The sequence below is a fragment of the Lepisma saccharinum genome, chromosome 14, assembly GCF_977018435.1.
Source record: "Lepisma saccharinum chromosome 14, izLepSacc3.1, whole genome shotgun sequence".
NCBI classification, from domain to species: domain Eukaryota; kingdom Metazoa; phylum Arthropoda; class Insecta; order Zygentoma; family Lepismatidae; genus Lepisma; species Lepisma saccharinum.
In genome coordinates, this window is record NC_139242.1 from 20,233,024 (window position 1) to 20,252,836 (window position 19,813).

Sequence of the window (19,813 nt, forward strand, 5' to 3'; positions counted from 1 at the left end):
CGACGACGTTCAGCACAATGGTTGGATCACGACGAAACTCCTAAACACTTCCCAAAGCCATAGAAGGTCATGGTGACTGTTTGGTGCTCTGCCGCCGGTGCCATCCACTACAACTATCTGAATCTCGGCGAAACCATCACAGCAGAGAAGTATTGTCAAGAAATCGATTAAATGCACCGGGAGATTCAATGTCCTAGGAAAACGCTTCAACAACCAGGATGCTGCGGAAAACCCATTACGTGAGTTCGTCGACTGCAGAATCCAGGAATTTTATGCTATCAGAATAAACGGACTTATTTCTCATTTACAAAAGTATAGTGATTATAATGGTTTTTATTTTGATTCATTACAGTAACTTTGAGCCCTGAGATACTTTGAAGTTTAATGTCTTGACTGATTATAGAATTACCACATCACCGGCTGAATATTGTATTGTCATATGTCCATCTGCACTATCTTTGGAGGAGAGCTTATTAAAGTTAGACCTATGTGGATTTTGAACACACTACAAGATTACGCAAACATTTTATTCATGTTGATAATTCACACCACTTGACAGTTAGCTTCGTCGCTTCGTAACGTAACGCATTAACCTGTAGGAAACACAATAACGTCGTCAACTCATCTCTGCCGAAAACCGGAGATACGACAAGACAGCTTTCGGCCGGCGATATATGGCTTCTTTCTTTACTACCAGATGTAATGTGGAGCGTGCAGTGTAGTGCGCGGCAGCGGAGAACGTTCCACATTTTGTAAATAACGTTATTAGACACAATCTCTACGAAACATATTGTATCACAATAATTTTCTTCTTTCAATACTGTTAATGCTATGCACATGATATCACAACACTGCTGTATAAAATACTATAACTTAAATAACTTTCAAGTTCATGGTTACTGCCTTACGTTGGCACACTGAAGTTACTTGGGAGGATTGTTGGCGGAGCATTGATTATACCCCATTCACGACATGACGGAACTCATGTAGAAGGAAAATTAAATGAGTGGCGTTGCATAATGGCATTGCACCAGCAACTGAATTTTCCTGTTCAGTTGACCTCAAAAGATTACGATTTTAAACTTGGTTCATGTCACTGTCGTTGAGCGAACACCGACTCAACTGTCTTATATCGTTACAGCGCTTCTATTGGTGTAGTTTACGGTAAAAACACAAGTTCTACTCATATCCACCTGAGTACCAGTACCATGATATTAGCCCAGTCTAGTTGGTTGCACTTTTTGACTCTCTCTGCACTCACGCGTTCTAGTTCGTTACACGGTGCAACATTGACTCGACTACTTCGTTGATTTGATGTTTGCACTACGTTCCGGAGCTGTGTAATGTGTGGTGTATGGTCACGTGGTGCGTGCTAACTAATCAAATGAACCTTTAAAGCAGTAGACATATATTTGTTGAATCTTCTCAATTTCAACACCCGCAATCTGTCTACTTGGTTAAACGTGAGTTCCTTACATCAGCCTGACACCGGGATACACCTCCAATACACCAAGTGTCAAGAAGTTCAGCGAACTTGACAGGGCTATTAGGATACTGTGATAATGCATTGCCCGTGATAATGGTGAAACCTCTTAGAGGTTCCGATCTTGTTTAAACTTCAACACATTTTGAGTTCAGAAATTTTCACACACAATTATTCTCACATTTTTCTTCCATAAGACCACGCTTCGGATAATTACCACCAGGAATGACTTCCACTTTACGACCTCCTGAAAAGTAATCTTCAATCTCTTGAAGAGTCTTGCCTTTGGTTTCCGGAAGAAAGAACACCACGAAAAGAGTCCCCAACAAAGAGAGGATTCCGTAGAAGAGGAACACGCCGTAGTTCCCCATCGAATGTATCATGTCCGGGTACAACTTAACGACGACGAAACTGAATATGTAGGCAATGCAGGTCGTGGCACCGCTGGCAACGCCGCGTATCTCTGCCGGGAAAACTTCGCCAATCATCGCCCAGGGGAGCGTGAGGAAGCCGATGGTGCTCGTGAAGATGTACAGGATGATGGCAGTCACGGGGATCCACTTGATGTTCTCCGTTGATATGGATCCGTTGCTCTCCAGGTACGTGAAAGTTGCTAGAATTCCCATGCACAGGGTCATCCCGGCGCCGGATATGATGGCAGGAGGTCGTCTGCCGATCTTCTTCAGCGCGAAGCTCACGAAAATTGTCACCAGCAGCCTGGAGACGCCGATCAGGATGGTGGCGAGGTACTCGTTGATGTCGTCGCTCGCCTCTCGAACGACGTTCACAGCGTAGAAGATGACGACGAAGATGCCGGAGAACTGCTGGAAGAAGAAGAAGACGTTCATGATGACGAACGGTTTGTAACTCTCCGGTCGGAGGAACGTACTCATCACCTCGCCGAAGCTTCTGGATTCCCTCGTGGGAGCACCGTGGGAGACCAGGTTCTGGATCTCCACGTTCGCACGAGGACTCTCTGCCCTAAGCCAGAGCAGAGCCCTTTCGCCGTCCTCCACGCGCCCTTTGGACATCAACCAGCTCGGGCTCTCGGGGAAAAGGGACATCACCACGTACGCGATCAGGGGAAACAGGGTGCTGACGCCAGCCACCAACCTCCAGTCCAGGAAGGAGCCCATAACGTACACGATCAGGATCCCGAATGCCATAGATATGGAGTTCCAGCAGACTAGCATTCCTCTCAGGTGAGGCTGTGCAACTTCGCCCACGTACACGGGTGCAGGGGTGCTGGACATCCCCGTGCCCAGCCCCGTGAGCGCTCTTCCGACGTAGATCATTGGAAGGTTTTGAGCTACGGCGATCAGAAGCCATCCAATCACGCAGGGGACGTTGATCGCTAAAATCGCCATCTTCCTTCCGAACCGGTCCATAACGGACCCAATCAGAAGGCATCCCATAGGCGTTGTCATGGCAGCTATGCTTGCTGAAATAAGGAAAGTTCAATATTAGTTCATTTGCCTTCGCAACATGTGTTTATCATCTCCGTAGAATGAATTACAATTTTGGCGAAATTGTCATTATGCAAAATGTTTTCAAGAGATAATAAAGAAAATAAATATAGCAAACAAAGAAAAAATCAGAGTAAAACTATGGGTCATTCAACTCTAGTACGCAGAAGCACAAAATAAATCGAAGATATAAACAAGCGCAAGATTAAGCGATATACACCAAAGAACATATCCAATAGGATTGAGAAATTTGATTAGCATTTTCAATAAGTAAAATGTTACGAGAAAGATTTATGAAAATTTTAACATGATACTCGTACAAGGAGTGCAGCAGGACCCAGAATTTGAGAACAGACTAATATAGACAAGGAAGTAAAGCACATTCAAGATACTGAAGAAAGTGTGAAACGTATGAAACTCGAAGGGGAAAATCAATGTCTTCAACTCTGTGCTATATAACTTGCTCATTTCATTACCATTCGTTATGTGCTAATAAGTACTTATTATTTTTAAAGTGTGCTAAGATCTCGAACATCGAAGAGATAGGAACTGATCCAATCCCAACAGATGTCTTTCGCAAAGAATGTTTGCACGAAATAATTGCAATTTTTTGCAAAGCTTGATTTAGCTAAAGTCTACTTCAAAGACGACGGCTGACTGGTGGAGATGAGCTCCCATGATAAAAATGAACAACCGACAAGTAGCTCTTTAGAGACTTAAACCTCATATTTAAACCCTATCTAAAACGAGAAAAGTCTTGTCAACGTATTTTGAAATATCCGAGTGCTATTTCCGATGGCATCTGCCAATAACTCACTCACCTATCCAGGAGCCCTCCTCCTCGTTGACTGGGATGGTGCTGTTGGGTGACTGTAGCTGAGGAAGAGCAACTGCGGAGAATCCCAGACTCATTCCTGGCGACACAGTTGCCAGGTTCGCCGCAGCAGTTGCCAGCAGCTGCAAGGTAAGCACAAGGACGTGTACAGTGTGGTTCAGATGAAGAAGATAAAAAAAAAATAATGTGCGCAAAGAATCAAATATAACTAAGTTATGAAACTTAATACTACTCTCCGATTTGGTCCATAGCACCCCCCTCAAATTTAGATAGACGAAATTCCGTTTTGAATTTCTTCTTGGCCATTGTTCCTCACTTAATATTATCTACAAACCACCTAGGAAAGCTCATCTCTCTGAAAATATTAAATATCCACACTCCTCACGAGAGACTCAAACTGCCAGACCACATATTAATGCATAAAATAGCCAATGACAATAGTACATTCCGCTACATTATACAGTGCGTACATAGTGCGCATTTAGTAGCTTACAACAAATGTTTGTTTGTGTATATTGTTGTACTTTGTTGTTCAATTCTTGCTTACTTATACTCCCCTCCCCTCCTTCCCTCCTCTTCTTCCCCATCCCTTTCCCTACCGCATTGCGTGTTTGTCTGAGGGAATTTTTTTGGCGACAGGGTTATTTCACAAGGACTGGCCCGCCAGATCTCCTGATCTCTCAAGTCCGGACTACTTCCTAAGTTTCTTTTTTGAAAGAGCTGAACCATCACATCACTGTTGCCATTGTTTGACTATACTGTGTTCTTTGGTTGTACAGGAAGTCCCGGGTTGTCTCTAGGGCTTCCTCCTGCTCTGAGGTCAAGTCATCTCTGGTTGGTGACTGCCTTCTAGGATGTAAAGAGTAACCATAAAATTATACAGGGTGTCATTTTAATGGCGCCCACGGACCACAGATTCGTGTAGAGGACATCAAAACAAACAACTTTTCTCAGTAACATTTTTCACGTTGGTGCGTCAATTCGGCGCTACAGCCGTTCAAAAAAGACCGTTTTGCCGCCTGGATGCTGGCAACCCAACACAACATTTGATCGTATCTGTGACGTCATTTCCTGCTGCGAAACAGCTCACGGTACGGTTGCAAGGAACACACATATTTTGTGAAAAATGACAAACTATCAACCACATTATTAGCTGTAAAACGAAGCGAGAAACGCGTCCAGTAACCCGAACATCATAGCCTACCAGCCAGAAGATCAGCAGTCATCTCAGGGGAAGGGGGAAATGAACCAACGATATGAGAAATGGTAAAAACGTATTCAAAATGAAGAGTCAATATCGGATTTTGTCTCAGCCTACATGTCAAATATCAACAACAATAACATTTATTGTACTTACAACTTACATGTGGCTGTTTACGCCCAGCTACATGTCAATTATATTTGCAAATCTCGTTGCAAGGTTGATATCTACAGGTTTGTGTCCAGATGCCTTGTGGTACTTTGTGCTGATAACAGAAGTATCCGAGGTTCACGTTGTTACATTACGGCTAAAACACGAACAGCAACAGTAACAACGTAATGACGAATGAGTAATGAATATACTGCCCTGTTCACAGTTGCAAACTATTACATGTGTATCCGGTGCGTAGATAAACACAGTCGTCGGAGAGTTTGTTTTACTACTAGTTATATCCCTGTATTTTCAACCATTTTTGTCACTTGCCTCATAATGCCCTGAATATACACTATATTACGTGTTGATAACCTTTGGAATTTTGAGTTCTTTCATTTCTATTTTGTCATCTGTTCAGTGTGTCACAGACAACTAGTATCAGGACGAAGTGGATAGACTAAATTGTAGATGCCAACTTGGTAACTAGATTTGCAAATATTTGACATGCAAGCTGATACAAAATTCGATATGACCACTTCCACTTGAATTCTATTTTCTTTCTACCATTTTTCGTATCGTTTGTTTACTTCCTGTTAGGTTACAGAACGTGTTTTCTCGTTTTGTTTTACGGTACATAATGTGGTTGATTGTAGCTATGTCATTTTTCACAGAATATGTGTGTTCCTGGCAACCCTGTAACGCATCGCTTCACGACCGGATAGGACGTCACAAATGCAATCAAATGTTGTGTATGGTTGCCAGCATTCAGGCGGCAAAACGGGCTTTTTTGAACGACTGTAGCGCCGAAACGACGCTCCAACGAGAAAAATGTTACTGAAAAAAGTTGTTTGTTTTGATGTCCTCTATACGTTTCCGTGGTCCGTGGGCGCCATTAATATGACACCCTGTATAACGCTAGCCATAAACACAGTACTTGCCTTTCAAATACGATTCATATTTCACCCCGCATTGAAAAAATCGCGCCACCTTAACCACCGAAGAAACTGTATGAAGGTATGTTATGTTCTCTCACAATTAATACATAAACAATGGCACACACACGCACAACACATTCACACACACACACACCCATACGCAACGCATTAATTCACTAAACGAAACTTCATTTGAAAATATACAATAATACAATTAAAAATGTTAAACATCGGGTTATTTTCATGCACGCAGAATTCGCATCGCTTCACGCTTGCTATGGCTTGCCGGACTGAGTGCCGGACCAATCGGTTTTGGCCAGATTTCCCATCATGCCCTGCGTCGCTGACGTCACATTGAATATCATCCATTGTTATCTCGTCCTTCTTCCTGACCTTTCCTGCGTGCGTTTTTTCGTTCACCAGTTGCAAAATCCTCTTCTTTCTTGGCGCCACCGTCCAACTCGGGAACGATTGACAGATTGCACAAAAGACAGATATATACTTTATATGTGTGTGAGTAGTTGTATTTACAATATAACCAGGACGAGAAAGGAAGAGGCTATTTGATTGAACAATCCGATTTGCCTACACTTAAAACAATGGCAAGAGGGGCTTATACCCCAATTCTTCAGGTGTGATATGCCCTGATTTTTTAAGAATTTTGAATTCTAGTGTAGAAAAGGTGAAGCCTCTCAGACAGATTTGCCTACACTTAAAACAATGGCAAGAGGGGCTTATACCCCAATTCTTCAGGTGTGATATGCCCTGATTTTTTAAGAATTTTGAATTCTAGTGTAGAAAAGGTGAAGCCTCTCAGACAGATTTGCCTACACTTAAAACAATGGCAAGAGGGGCTTATACCCCAATTCTTCAGGTGTGATATGCCCTGATTTTTTAAGAATTTTGAATTCTAGTGTAGAAAAGGTGAAGCCTCTCAGACAGATTTGCCTACACTTAAGACTATGCCAAGTTCCATATGATCTTATTGTTTTAAGTGTGTTTTTCTGTCAAAATCCCAGGAGACCCAGTAGAGTGTGGTGCATAGCCCCATGGTTTTTATTGCCTTGCAATCAGGAGGCCTCTGGGTTTGAGTCCTCATAAAATGTGAAGCCTCCCCTGATGGCAAAATGTTAATATTGTTGCCTTGTAAACAAAAGGCTCGGGTTTGAGTCCTGACAAAATATGAGATTGAAATACATGTTGCAAAATAATATCTCCATACGTGAGATTTTGAGAATAATTATTGTTAGTTGATATATAATTGATAGCTCCCAGATCTGAAAACCTGGTACAAAGTGTTATTCAACAGCATAAAAAGAGCAAAATTATTTTATATTGGGGATCACCCGGGCCAAGTTATTGTTTTGGCATAATTCTGTTTTTTTTTGGGACCAAGAAATTTTATATAAATAAACAACAAAAATGCCAAAACAAAAATATTGCAATCAGTGTAATAAAAATATATCTAGTTCTCATTGGGCCAGGCACCGGCATAATTGTGATCGTAAGAAATGCAGAAAGGCCACAAAAATGTGTCCAAGATGCCATAAAATATTAAGCAAGGCATATTACAAATGGCATAAGTGTAATTCTTATGTACAGTCATCAACATTGCCCTCACAACCATCTACATCTGGTCTGAAAAGGAAGCATGAAGCACCTGTTAATGCTGGAGCAGCAAAGCAGCCACGCTATGCAGCACCTATCCGTAGCAGTTTTAACGGCCAATTAAGGGATCACTGTTTTAAATCAGAGCCAAGATGTGGAATTAAGACTTTTTTGAACAGTATAAATCCTAATGTGCAGGCAATTCTAAATGCACAAAATGGGTCTTATAAGCTGTCCCTCAAATTGTTTGCACAATATAAGAAGCCAAATGGCACAAAATTTACACAGCCCCACATAACAGAAACTGTACCGGTATATTCAAATACAAATTCAGACAAAATAATAGGCAATTTGATAGATCAATTGAATATTAAACACTCTGAATTTGCAGCAAAAGAGTCAGGATGGAGCCTATGCGGATCTCCACACAAGTTATATGTTAATATTTCTGAATTCAACCCATTACAAGGTTCCACTTATGTGCCATTACCTGCCAATATCAAAAACAAAACAGCCGTGGTTAATATAAAAAATAATGATGATAAATGCTTTTTGTGGTGTATTTTAGCTGCTTTGTATCCAGTTTCAAGGCATCCTGAGAGAATAACTTATTATAAACAACATGAAAATGATTTTGATGAGGCAATGGAGGGTTTAGAATATCCAATGTCTGTCCAGAATATTGACAAATTTGAAAAAAAGGCCAGGCACATCAATGGCAAACAATTATCTATTAATGTATTTACTTGTTCCACTGGCCGTGACAATTGCTTGATAGATCCTCTCAGAATCAGCACACTTGATGATGAATCTGCAATTCCGATTGATCTGCTCTTAATTAATGGGGAAGGCACATATCATTACACTCTGATACATAATCTTGAAGCTTTAGTGAGAACACAACTAGACAAATCCAATACAATATTCAAGTTGTGTAGAAGATGTTTAAGTGTATTTGATGGTCAAAAAATGGTGAAGGGGGTTCGGGAAGTGAATGCAGAAATTGCCAAAAACAAGTTAATTGAGCATCTGAAATACTGTGGCAATTATAAACCTGTTCATATGGTGATGCCTAATCCAAGTGAAAAAGCAAAATTCAAAAAGTTTGAAGCCTTGTTGGAACACCCAGCATATATTGTCTGTGATTTTGAATCAAACCTCAAACCTCTTGCATTCTGCAATCCAGATCCTGAAGAATCTTCAATTACACCATACCAGCTACATGAACCTTACAGTTTTTATTATGTGGTTGTACAGGGTGGTGTGGTTAGTAAAGAATATTTATACATGGGAGCAGATGCCATCAAAGAATTTGCACATAGAATAGAAAATGAGTGCCATGACATAGCATATAATGTTCTATTAAAATCAAAACCCATGTTGCCTTTAACAGAGAAACAGATTGAAGATTTCAACAATGCAGAAAAATGCCCGGTATGTGATTCTGAATTTTCAGATATAAATATCAAGGTGAAACACCATTCTCATACAGATGGTAAATTCTTAATGGCCCTGTGTAATAGCTGTAATATTAAGATCAAGAGACCAAAATTTATCCCTATATTTTGCCATGGAGCATCCAATTATGATTTTCATCATTTGATCAGATACGAGGGGTTTGACAAGCAGAATTTAAATATTTTAGCTGAAAATGATGAGAAATATATTGCTATTAGCAAAATAATTAAAGTTAATGGTGTTCCTATTCACATAAGATTTCTTGATTCTTACAGAATTTTATCTGCTAGCCTGGCTACACTGGCCACTCAATTATCTGATGATCAATTCAAAATCACATGTGCTTTGTTTCCAAATCAGGACCTGAAATTAATTAGGCGGAAGGGTGTATATCCATATGATTATGTTACAGATTTTTCTAAATTTGATGAGTGTTCTCTGCCACCACAACAAGAGTTTTACAGCAAAATCAGAGCATCTGGAATCACTGATGATGATTATCACCATGCCCAGTTGATGCGGAACAATTTAAAATGCAAGACATTTGGTGATTATCACAAGGCATATTTAAAACTTGATGTGACCCTCTTAGCTGATATATTGCAGGCATTTAGAAAATCTTCCATGCAAAATTATGAACTAGATCCAATATATTTTTACAGTGCCCCGGGCCTAGCATGGTCTGCAATGTTTTTAAACACTAAAATGCAATTGGATCTGATCCAGGATCAAGATATGTATCTGTTTATGGAACAATGTATAAGAGGGGGCATGGTGCAATGTTCTCAGAGATATGTCAGAGCAAATAACAAATATATGCCTGATTATGATCCAGCACGGCCATCAAATTATATACTGTATGGGGATGCAAACAGCCTGTATGGTTATGCCATGATGCAAAAACTGCCATATGCAGGGCTTGAGTGGGTTGAAGATTTCAATATTGAAGATCTTAAGGATTTTGATGACAGTAACTATGGCCTCTTCTTAGAGGTTGATCTGACAATTCCTGATGATTTACACAACACATTTTCTGATCTGCCCCCAATTCCCGAGGTTAAGTGCTCACCTGGCTCTAAACAGAAGAAATTGATGATGACACTGGAGCCAAAACAGGGATATGTCATATATTACAAAAACCTCTAGTTCCTGATGAATCATGGTGTTCAAGTGACCAAAATTGGCAAAGTTTTGAGGTTCAGGCACTTAAAATGGTTGAATCCATATATTGATACAAATACAGAGCTTCGAACATCTGCAAAGAGCCAATTTGATAAGGCCTTGTTTAAATTGATGGTCAATTCTGTATATGGCAAAACTATTGAAAATGTCAGAAAACATACCGATGTTAAAATAATTACTGACCCCAGCCTGAGCAAAAAATTGGTTGCAAAGCCTAATTTCAATTATAGAAGAATTTATGATGAAAATATGGCACTTTTCAACATGAAAAAAACAAAGATTAAGTTTGATAAACCTATTTATGTAGGGGCTGTGATATTGGAATTGGCCAAATTACACATGTTAAAATTGTATTATGATGTGTTGAAACCTTTTTATGGTGATTGTGTAAAATTGATGTACATGGACACTGATAGTTTTGTTCTTGATATTCAAACAGAAGATGTTTATCAAGATATTGCACAGCCTGAATTGTTTCAATACTTTGATACCAGTGAACATACAGAGATTCAACACCACAACAAAAAGGTGCCTGGCAAGTTAAAAGATGAGACACTTGGTGATGTTATTGTGGCATTTGCTGGGTTAAGGGCCAAGATGTACAGTTTTGAAACATGTAGTGGTGTTGTTGCCAAAAGAGCCAAGGGCATTGGCAGAGTAACTGTTGAAAATGAGCTCCAATTTGAAGATTATAAAAATTGTCTCAAATCATGTAGCACAATCAGAACATCAGAAAATAGAATTCAGAGTGTGGATCACTTATTGACTACAAATATTGTAAGAAAAGTGGCTCTGGACCCACATGATGATAAGAGATGCATTTTATCATGTGGCATACATACTTTACCTTGGGGGCATTGTGATTTGAAAAATGGAAATCAATGCCCAATTACAGAGCATGATTTGAAATAAATAAACATGCCTATGAACTTATTTGGGTTCAAAAAACAAGGTATTATGGACCTGCCGACACCACAACCCTCTTCTGATATAATATCTATACTAAGTGGTTTCTTAATTATTCATCTGAACAGCATACTTACAGATGTTGATGATGAAACAGGCAAAACATTGTACATATTTAACAATAATTTAAATCATTACCAATTACCTGTAGGTGGGCATTTACAATTTATTACAACCCCTGAGGGTGATGTCAAGATTTCAGTAGGGAGAAATATTTATAGAATTAAGCACTCAAACATGATTTCTGGCACTGTATATACTGTTTCTGCTGGTGACTGCTTATATATTGAGGTCCCTGGATCATATGACAAGCTTATACCCTTTTTTATAGAATTAAGAATCAGATACTCTATAATAAATAACCACTAAAACAAAAATGCCTAATGATATATTTGGCCATACAAGGCATGAAGATCACAGTGATGAGATTTTGATGCTTGATGTCAGAGTCAAGAAATTAAGAAGTGATTTACAAGCTTTACAAACCACACTCAATGCCAGTCTTCAATTAGAAATTACAAATTTGCAATCACAATGCATGGACCCTCTTCTTAAAATTGATTCTGAACTCAAATTGTTGCTTCAAAAATATACTGATCTGGCAACATTAGATAATTTTCAAAGTTTAGAAGAAGCCGTAGCAGCTCTTCAAGCCAAATTTAAGACCCAGGCCACCAATTCTGAGCAATTGAAACAACAATTGGAAGAGCAAATAAATAATGTCCAGGCACAGCTCCAAACAATTGTCAAAAGCATAAAATCACAAGAAGATTTTGATCTAGTGATTTCCACTCTAAAAGAACAGATTCAATCACTCCAAATACCTAATCTGGATCCTCTGCACAATGCCATAGCCGAGGTTAAAGAAAAAATTGAGACACTTGAAAATTTTATGAACAATTTGCCATCTTCTGATGCTTTGAGTGCAATAACTCGGAGTGTAGCAAATATTAAGCTGCAACTTGAAACATATGAAGATTTTGGAAAAATTCAAAGTACCATAACCCATCTTGAAGGTACAATAGCAGCAGTGCAAAGTGATTTGGCAAATGTACAAGAAACTCGCCTGCCCGGTATTGTAGATACTCTTGTTAGTGTCCAGCACCAAATCACAAAGCTTGAAAACCTCAACACTGAATCTGAACTATCTCATTTTCATCATTTGATCGATGATATTCAAACAAAACTTGAAATTTTACAACAATCAACACCCACTCAGGCAGATATAGCTCTGCTCCAAAATGCTATGCAAAATGTGGCTGATGCTTCTGAATTAAACAATGTAAAATTGGCACTTGAATCTTTGCAAAATACAGTATCAAATCTTCCTACATCACAGGAACTTAAAAATATTAAGAGGGCAGTGAATAGGATATTGAAATCAGAAGATATCAAGAATATCCAAGCAGAGATCAAACATCTCACTCAGACAGTGGCCACTCTACCAACCAATCAACATATTAATGAACTGCATGCCCTGTTTGAGGATATCAGAAGACAGGTCCATGATCTTACTGCTCAAAATTCAAAATTGGCAGTTGTTGAAAATTTGCAACAAATTGTAGCTAATATAAAGCAACAGCTAGGAACCATGGAATCCAATCAAGCAAATGCTCTGTCTGTTTTTGCCACCCAGCTTCAAGAGATTGTGCAACAATACAAGAAACTTATTGTGGACATAAAAATCAAGCCAGGCCATGATGATGTTGTTAGGACCATCAATGAGCATCTTGAATCTGTAACAAGCAGATTGCTTACAGCAGAAAAGGAAATAACAGGCATAATCGAGAATCCAAAACATACAGTAATTCTTGAATTGTACAGCATCCCCAACAAAGAATATGATTCACCATTTACACCAGGTGGCAAAATATATATGCTGTCCCCTGCACAATTTTATTACCAGTTTTTTGTTGGGGGCACATTGAGACCAATCAAGATCAAATATTGGCTACAACCACAGGCACACCACTACCCCACCTTATCAATAACAAATGCTGATAACAAAGCAAAAATCACCAGTGTAGAGTTAGAGGATTTTACAGATCCCAATACATTAGAAACAGCCTATGCTGAAGATGATGGCTCTCTGGAATCTAAAATACAAATAGGGGACAAATTATGTTTAGAAAATCCTGTAGTATCAGCTGCTGAACACCCCATAGTTGCAATATTCTTGTTTTCATATTATGTCTAGAGAAATTATTGTTGATGAATTACACAGACAAGCCAGGCATAATTTTAAGAGACTGCCAGTAGTCACAAAGGGCATAGATGATTTATGGCAGAGCGACTTGATTGAAATGGCAAGTGGACAGTTGAAAAACTTAGACAAAATCAACAAGGGCTACAAGTATCTACTCACTGTAATAGACACATTTTCAAAATTTGCCTGGGCTGTGCCACTCAAATCCAAAACTGGAAAATGTGTTACAGAAGCCATCAGAACAATCATCAATCAGAGTGGAAGATCACCGCGCTATTTGCAAACAGATAATGGCAAAGAATTTTATAATTCAGTGTTTCAACAATTTATTAAAAGCCAGGCAATACAACATTATTCGAGTTACAGTGATCTCAAAGCCTCAATTGTAGAGAGATTCAACAAAACCCTAAAAAATCTTATGTATAAACAATTTACACTTCAAGGTAATTATAAATGGCTTAATATTCTTCCAGAACTTCTACATAAATATAACAACTCGGTCCATTCCACAATCAACATGAAACCCTCTGAAGTAACTTCATCTGATGAGCAAAAATTGATCAGGACTGTTCATTATCCTAGATACCAGCCAACAACAAGAAAGGCCAAATACAAGGTGGGTGATCAAGTAAGAATCAGCAAATATAAGCACTTATTCAAAAGAGGCTTTACAAGAAACTGGAGCACTGAATTATTTACAGTGGTTCAAATTAAACCTGGGACCCTTAACACATATATAATAAAAGACCACAGAGGAGAAATTCTCAAAGGCAGATTCTATGAAGAAGAGCTCAGCAAAACTAAACAGCCTGACACATATCTCATAGAAAAAATAATCCGCAGAAAAGGCAACAAGTTATTTGTCAAATGGCTAGGACTTCCAGAACACAGCTGGATCGATGCAAACAAAATAATAATATGAGCACCTGGGATGTTATAAAAAGGCTGCCAGAACCTGAACAACAGAATAAGAGAAATGGCAACTTGCTGCCTGATAATATTAGGTGTCTTATTGTTGGGCCATCTGCTTGTGGTAAAACTACACTAATGGTTGATAATTTTTTATTGGCACCCAACTGGTTAGACTGGAAAAACAGGCACTTGTATGTCTTCTCTAAGAGCTTGGAACAATTAAAATATCAGCAGCTGATGAAGCTATATGATGGATTGGATATTGCCACTTTTGAACCAGATGTTAAGCCACTCCATGAATGTCTCGATAATTCTGTTGTTGTGTTTGATGACATTATATTGGATAATCAAAACAAGGTTAGAAATTTTTTTACACAGGGGCGGCACAAAAACATTGATTGTTTCTACCTGGCACAGACTTTTCAAAAATACCGAAGCAGCTGATCCGAGACAACAGCAATTTTATATGTGTGTTTCATCAAGATCATACCAACCTCAAACACATACATGATGAATATGTAGGTGGGGACTTGAGCTACAATGACTTTTCCAAGTTTTGCAGTAGGTGCTGGAACCAGGACAGTTATGGGTTTGTCACAATTGATATGACAAGAAAACCCAATAGTGGCAAATACAGAAATAAAATCAACAATTTTCTAGACATTGAAACATATATAAATAACCATGAAAAGGCCAATCATTGATGATCTTAAATTAAAAGATTATCTTGTAAAAAGATTTAAGGGATGGAAATCACAGAACCGAGGAATTTATGAACAACACAAACAAACAGAACAGCCTATCATTGATGCTATTAGTGAATTAGGTAAAAATATCAAAACTGTTACAGAGCAAAATCAAAATTTGATCACAGAGCTTGTACCTGTAGCTGCAAGGAACATATTAGATTATCCAATCACCCCACTTTCCAGTATTCATACACCTAGTCCTGTTGCTCCTCGAAGAATTGAAGCTACACAGGATCCTATTGAATTGGGTCTTCTTGCTCAAAAATATTTAAGCACACCTAAAGACAACAAAGATGAGGTCTTTGGCTTATATGCTGACACAGAGCGTGATGGTAGCATCATACATAGAATTGGCAATTTCAGAGTAACATTTATGGGAGATGATATAATTGTATATTCAGAATCTCATCTTGGACAAAGAGGTGGTTTTGTTAAATATCCTGGCACACCTGGGTTGTGGGAACTGATGACTAGGAAAAGGCCTGGCAGCTATACAGATCAAGATTATGAATATTACAAAGAAATATTAATAAAATCAGATGCTCTATACCAGAACAATGATCCCACACAAAAAAGAGTCAAGTCTAGCAGTGGAGCAAAATACAACAATTTAATCAAGCCCATATGGTCACAGATCAAGACTGGCAGTGGAATCAAACAATACAACACCCTGCCTAAAGAATTTGTGTGGGTTGATGATGTCAGGAAACTTGTAGATAGGTTATTGGTGATAGCTAGGGAGGAAAATGCTGGGAACCACAATTTTTACAATGAAAAGGTTGGAATTATGGACATGATAAGCACCAAATTATCTAATTTTATAGTGAATGACACTAAGGGGATTGGATATCTCATAAAAATTATTAATACTCTACCACCTAAATTTTGGAATATTTCTGAGGGTCGGGGCCTGGTTAATGACATTATAAACAAGCTGCCATTTGAACTACATATTCCAGGCTATCAGTATTGTGGTCCAGGCACAAAATTGGATCATAGATTAAACAGAGGGGATCCTGGTGTAAATCCCCTAGATGCTGCTTGTAGAGACCATGACATAGCATACAACACACATACTGATCTTGACAAGAGACATGTTGCAGACAAAAAATTAGAAGAGGCTGCATTTGGTAGATTTGTAAGCAAAGATGCTTCTTTAAGTGAAAAAATAGCAGCATTGGGAACCACCATAGCTATGAACACCAAACAAAAACTGGGGTGGGGGTTGTGAATATGTATATAATAAACCTACAATGAAGGCCAAGGGTGTTATGTATCAAATACCTTATGCAGGTCTCAAATCTCTTAAAACTATTGATAGCCTTTTGACCAAAAAGCAGCGCAAGAAAAAAAATTCTTATATTGCAAAGGGACATGGTATGAAATTGTTGCTTAGTACCCCCCAATTAAAAAAATTACAGCAATCCAGGAAAAAATCACATGTGGGGGGTTTCATATTTACTATCCCTGCCATCTTAGCAGAACTCGGGGCTGTTGGGAGCTTGGCTGGGGGATCAGCTGCCATAGCAAAAACAGTAATAGATGCCAGGAAAAATAGGGCAGAATTAGATGAGCAGAGGCGCCATAACCTGGCCATGGAGAAACAAGGCAAAGGTGTTAAGAGAGCCATGAATAAGTTTAAAAAAAACAAGAGCCGCTTACAAACCAAGATATTGAAGCTTTAATCAAGCCACTGGGCATCAAAAATTTTAGAGGTGTGTACATGTCTGATTCTTTACCAGAACAACCACTCAACAAAGAGTGTGGCATTGTTAATTTGGATAAGTACAAAAATCAGGGCACTCACTGGATTTGTTATCTTAAATATTTAGACAATAAGGCATTTGTGTTTGATTCATTTGGAGGTGTTCCACCTGAAAATTTAATAAAATATCTAAAATCAGCTAATCTTTATTACAATAATGCCCGTGTTCAAAACTTCAAAGATGTTAATTGTGGACATTTGTGCTTATCTGTTCTTAGATATATGTCTCAAATAAATAAACCATCAATTGAAAATTTTCAAAAAGCCTTGTGGTATTTAAAACATCATGGGGGTATTCCATCTCACCAGCCAAAATTCAATATTGAAACTCAAATTGCATGATGATATAGTGTATCCCAAAACAATAGCTCTCAGAGCATTTTATGGCATGTACTTGATCCCTAATATTACACACCACAACAACACAATTGCAGTAGGGGATCAAAAAATTGTCATCACTCCAGGGCAAAGAATCTATCCACTCTAAATGCTCAATTACCCAGAGGTGTAGTGTTAAGTCAAAATTCTGTCACTCACAGAGTAGAGATTGTATCTGCTACAGAAATAGTGGATCTGGGTACTATAGGAGAGCTATTAGGATTCGAGATCAACACAAAACTTGAACCAGCCATCAAACACACTGCTATTAATATACCTAAATTCTTAGCCATAGAGACTCTAAATATTCACTGTAATGTAGCTGAGGGTATGATCACCAAATCAAATGGTATAGGCACTCACAAACAAACTGGCATCATTGCAACATTCAAACCTAATTCTGAATTTATGGAGCCAATCATCTACACTCCATCCCCAACATTATATTTTCCTGTGTGCCATAATAGAATAGATAATATTGAATTGATGGTCACTAATGAAAAAGAAGAATTAGTTGATTTTGCTGGAGCCACAACAACTGCAATCATAGAGATTAATATTTAAATAAAAATACATACAAAAAAATGGAAAATATTGAGAGTTATGAGCTACAATCATTCCCCCCAAACAGGAGGACATTTGCAAATTTAAATCAACCCAACACAGAAATTGAGGTTGATCTTGATGTAGGGGATGGCTTTATACACCCCCACAGAGCAGATCTATACATCAAATTTGATGTTGTAAAGCTCGATGGAACAGATTATCCGGCAAATTCAAATATAAGATTGGTGGACAATTTTGTGCCGCATCTGTTCTCTGAAATTGAGATCAGAAAGCATGGTGTTGTTATAAACAGAGTGGATTATACCGGCATTACCTCCACAGCTTTGGCCACACTAAAATTATCCAAAACCGAGGCTTCTTACTACAAAATAGGTGGATTTGAGGCTGGTGATAAAATATTAACCAAGAGCCACACAGTGCTGTTCCCTATGCGCCTGTTGCCAGGATTCTTCTCAGATTACAAAGATATTATGTGGAAGGGTGGTTTAAGAATCACATTTAGAAGAGCTGCCAATGATAATAATGCTTTGATGAGGTACAGCACATTAAACTCTACAGGGGAAGCTCTGCCCAATACCCTACCTGATGAAGGCAAATGCATTATTCAGACTATGGAGCTAAGAATCCCAGTTGTTGAATATGAGGCCAGTTATGCTCTTAAATACAAAGCAGATATAATAAAAAATCCACAAGTACCTTTACAATTTTATACATATCAATGTGTACAGAAGCCCGCAACTGGTACTTATTATGAGTTTGATGCTACAAATTCATTCTCCAGTATACAATATGACATGCCGGATTTTGTGGTGGTATTGTTTCAGAATGGAAGACACAATAATCAGGAAAAAAATTCAAGTAGATTTGATAACTGCAACATCAAGAACATATATCTTAAAAATGGCAGAAATGAGGTATTTCCTAGAGAAAATTATAATTTAGACATTTCCAAGGATGATTTCCTTAAATTATATGAAGCATTTACAGCATACAAAAGGGTCACTACTGGCAATACTGACATGTATTACACACCAGATGAATTCAAAGCACAGAGACCCATGTTTGTAATCAATGCTTCAAAAAGGAAACAAGTTGTGGTGAATGACAGGACAAACATTAAAATTATCTGTGAATTCAATGAGGCATTACCTGATGACACCATATGTAGTGTTATTCTCATACGTCAAAAATCATATGTTTATGATGTAAGAAATGAGAGAGTCACAGAACAATTCTAGAGGGCCGATTCAAACACAGAATCCCCTTGATTATAAAACAATAATACCAACACTTTGCCGTCAGGGAGGCTCAGACACTCTGCCAGGTTTCGAACCTGTGGCCTTTTGATTATAGAACATATAGGCCAAGAAATTATGTCTACACCACATCTGCATATTGCAGAGAAGCTCAAATAACACAGTACTTCTGCCTATTCTGCAGAAAAGCTAAAATACAATTCAAAATGGGATTTTGAAATGTGCAGTAAATATTCAGAGTCCCTCTCAGGTACATATAAATACAACTGAATTCTTTCAGGCAAACATGCAAGCGGGCAACTAAGAATTCACCTTGGAGTTAATGACACTGATGGAAGGCATGCAAGAGATATATTCTACACTGTGTCCTTTCAGGGAAAATTATATGTCAGCAGATATAATCTCCCAGGCGTGCAATTAATTGCCCTGGCCGGGGCATGTGACTGATCAAAAGATTAGAAGAACATGCAGGCACATGCACATGTCTTATTGTATTGATCGGGGATGTTTTGCAATGAGAATATATAGTATTTGGCTGAGCTTGTGTTTTTATACCCAACAGCAATAACTAGGCTCGGGTGATCCCCAATATAAAATAATTTTGCTCTTTTTATGCTGTTGTATAACACTTTGTACCAGGTTTTCAGATCTGGGAGCTATCAATTATATATCAACTAACAATAATTATTCTCA

General features: G+C 38.4%; 1 protein-coding gene across 1 annotated transcript in view; it reads right to left on the bottom strand.

Annotated features, from left to right (window-relative positions):
* Positions 1–331: 331 nt before the first annotated feature.
* The window catches only part of LOC145998444 (facilitated trehalose transporter Tret1-like), a 29,511-nt gene continuing 10,029 nt past the window's right edge, over positions 332–19,813 (bottom strand). The window contains exons 3-4 of the mRNA XM_083134856.1: positions 3,771–3,906; positions 332–2,924 (exon numbers count right to left, since the gene is read on the bottom strand). Of these exons, the coding sequence (XP_082990982.1) occupies positions 1,645–2,924; positions 3,771–3,906 (1,416 nt within the window). The 3' untranslated portion in view covers positions 332–1,644. The remainder of the gene's footprint in view (positions 2,925–3,770; positions 3,907–19,813) is intronic.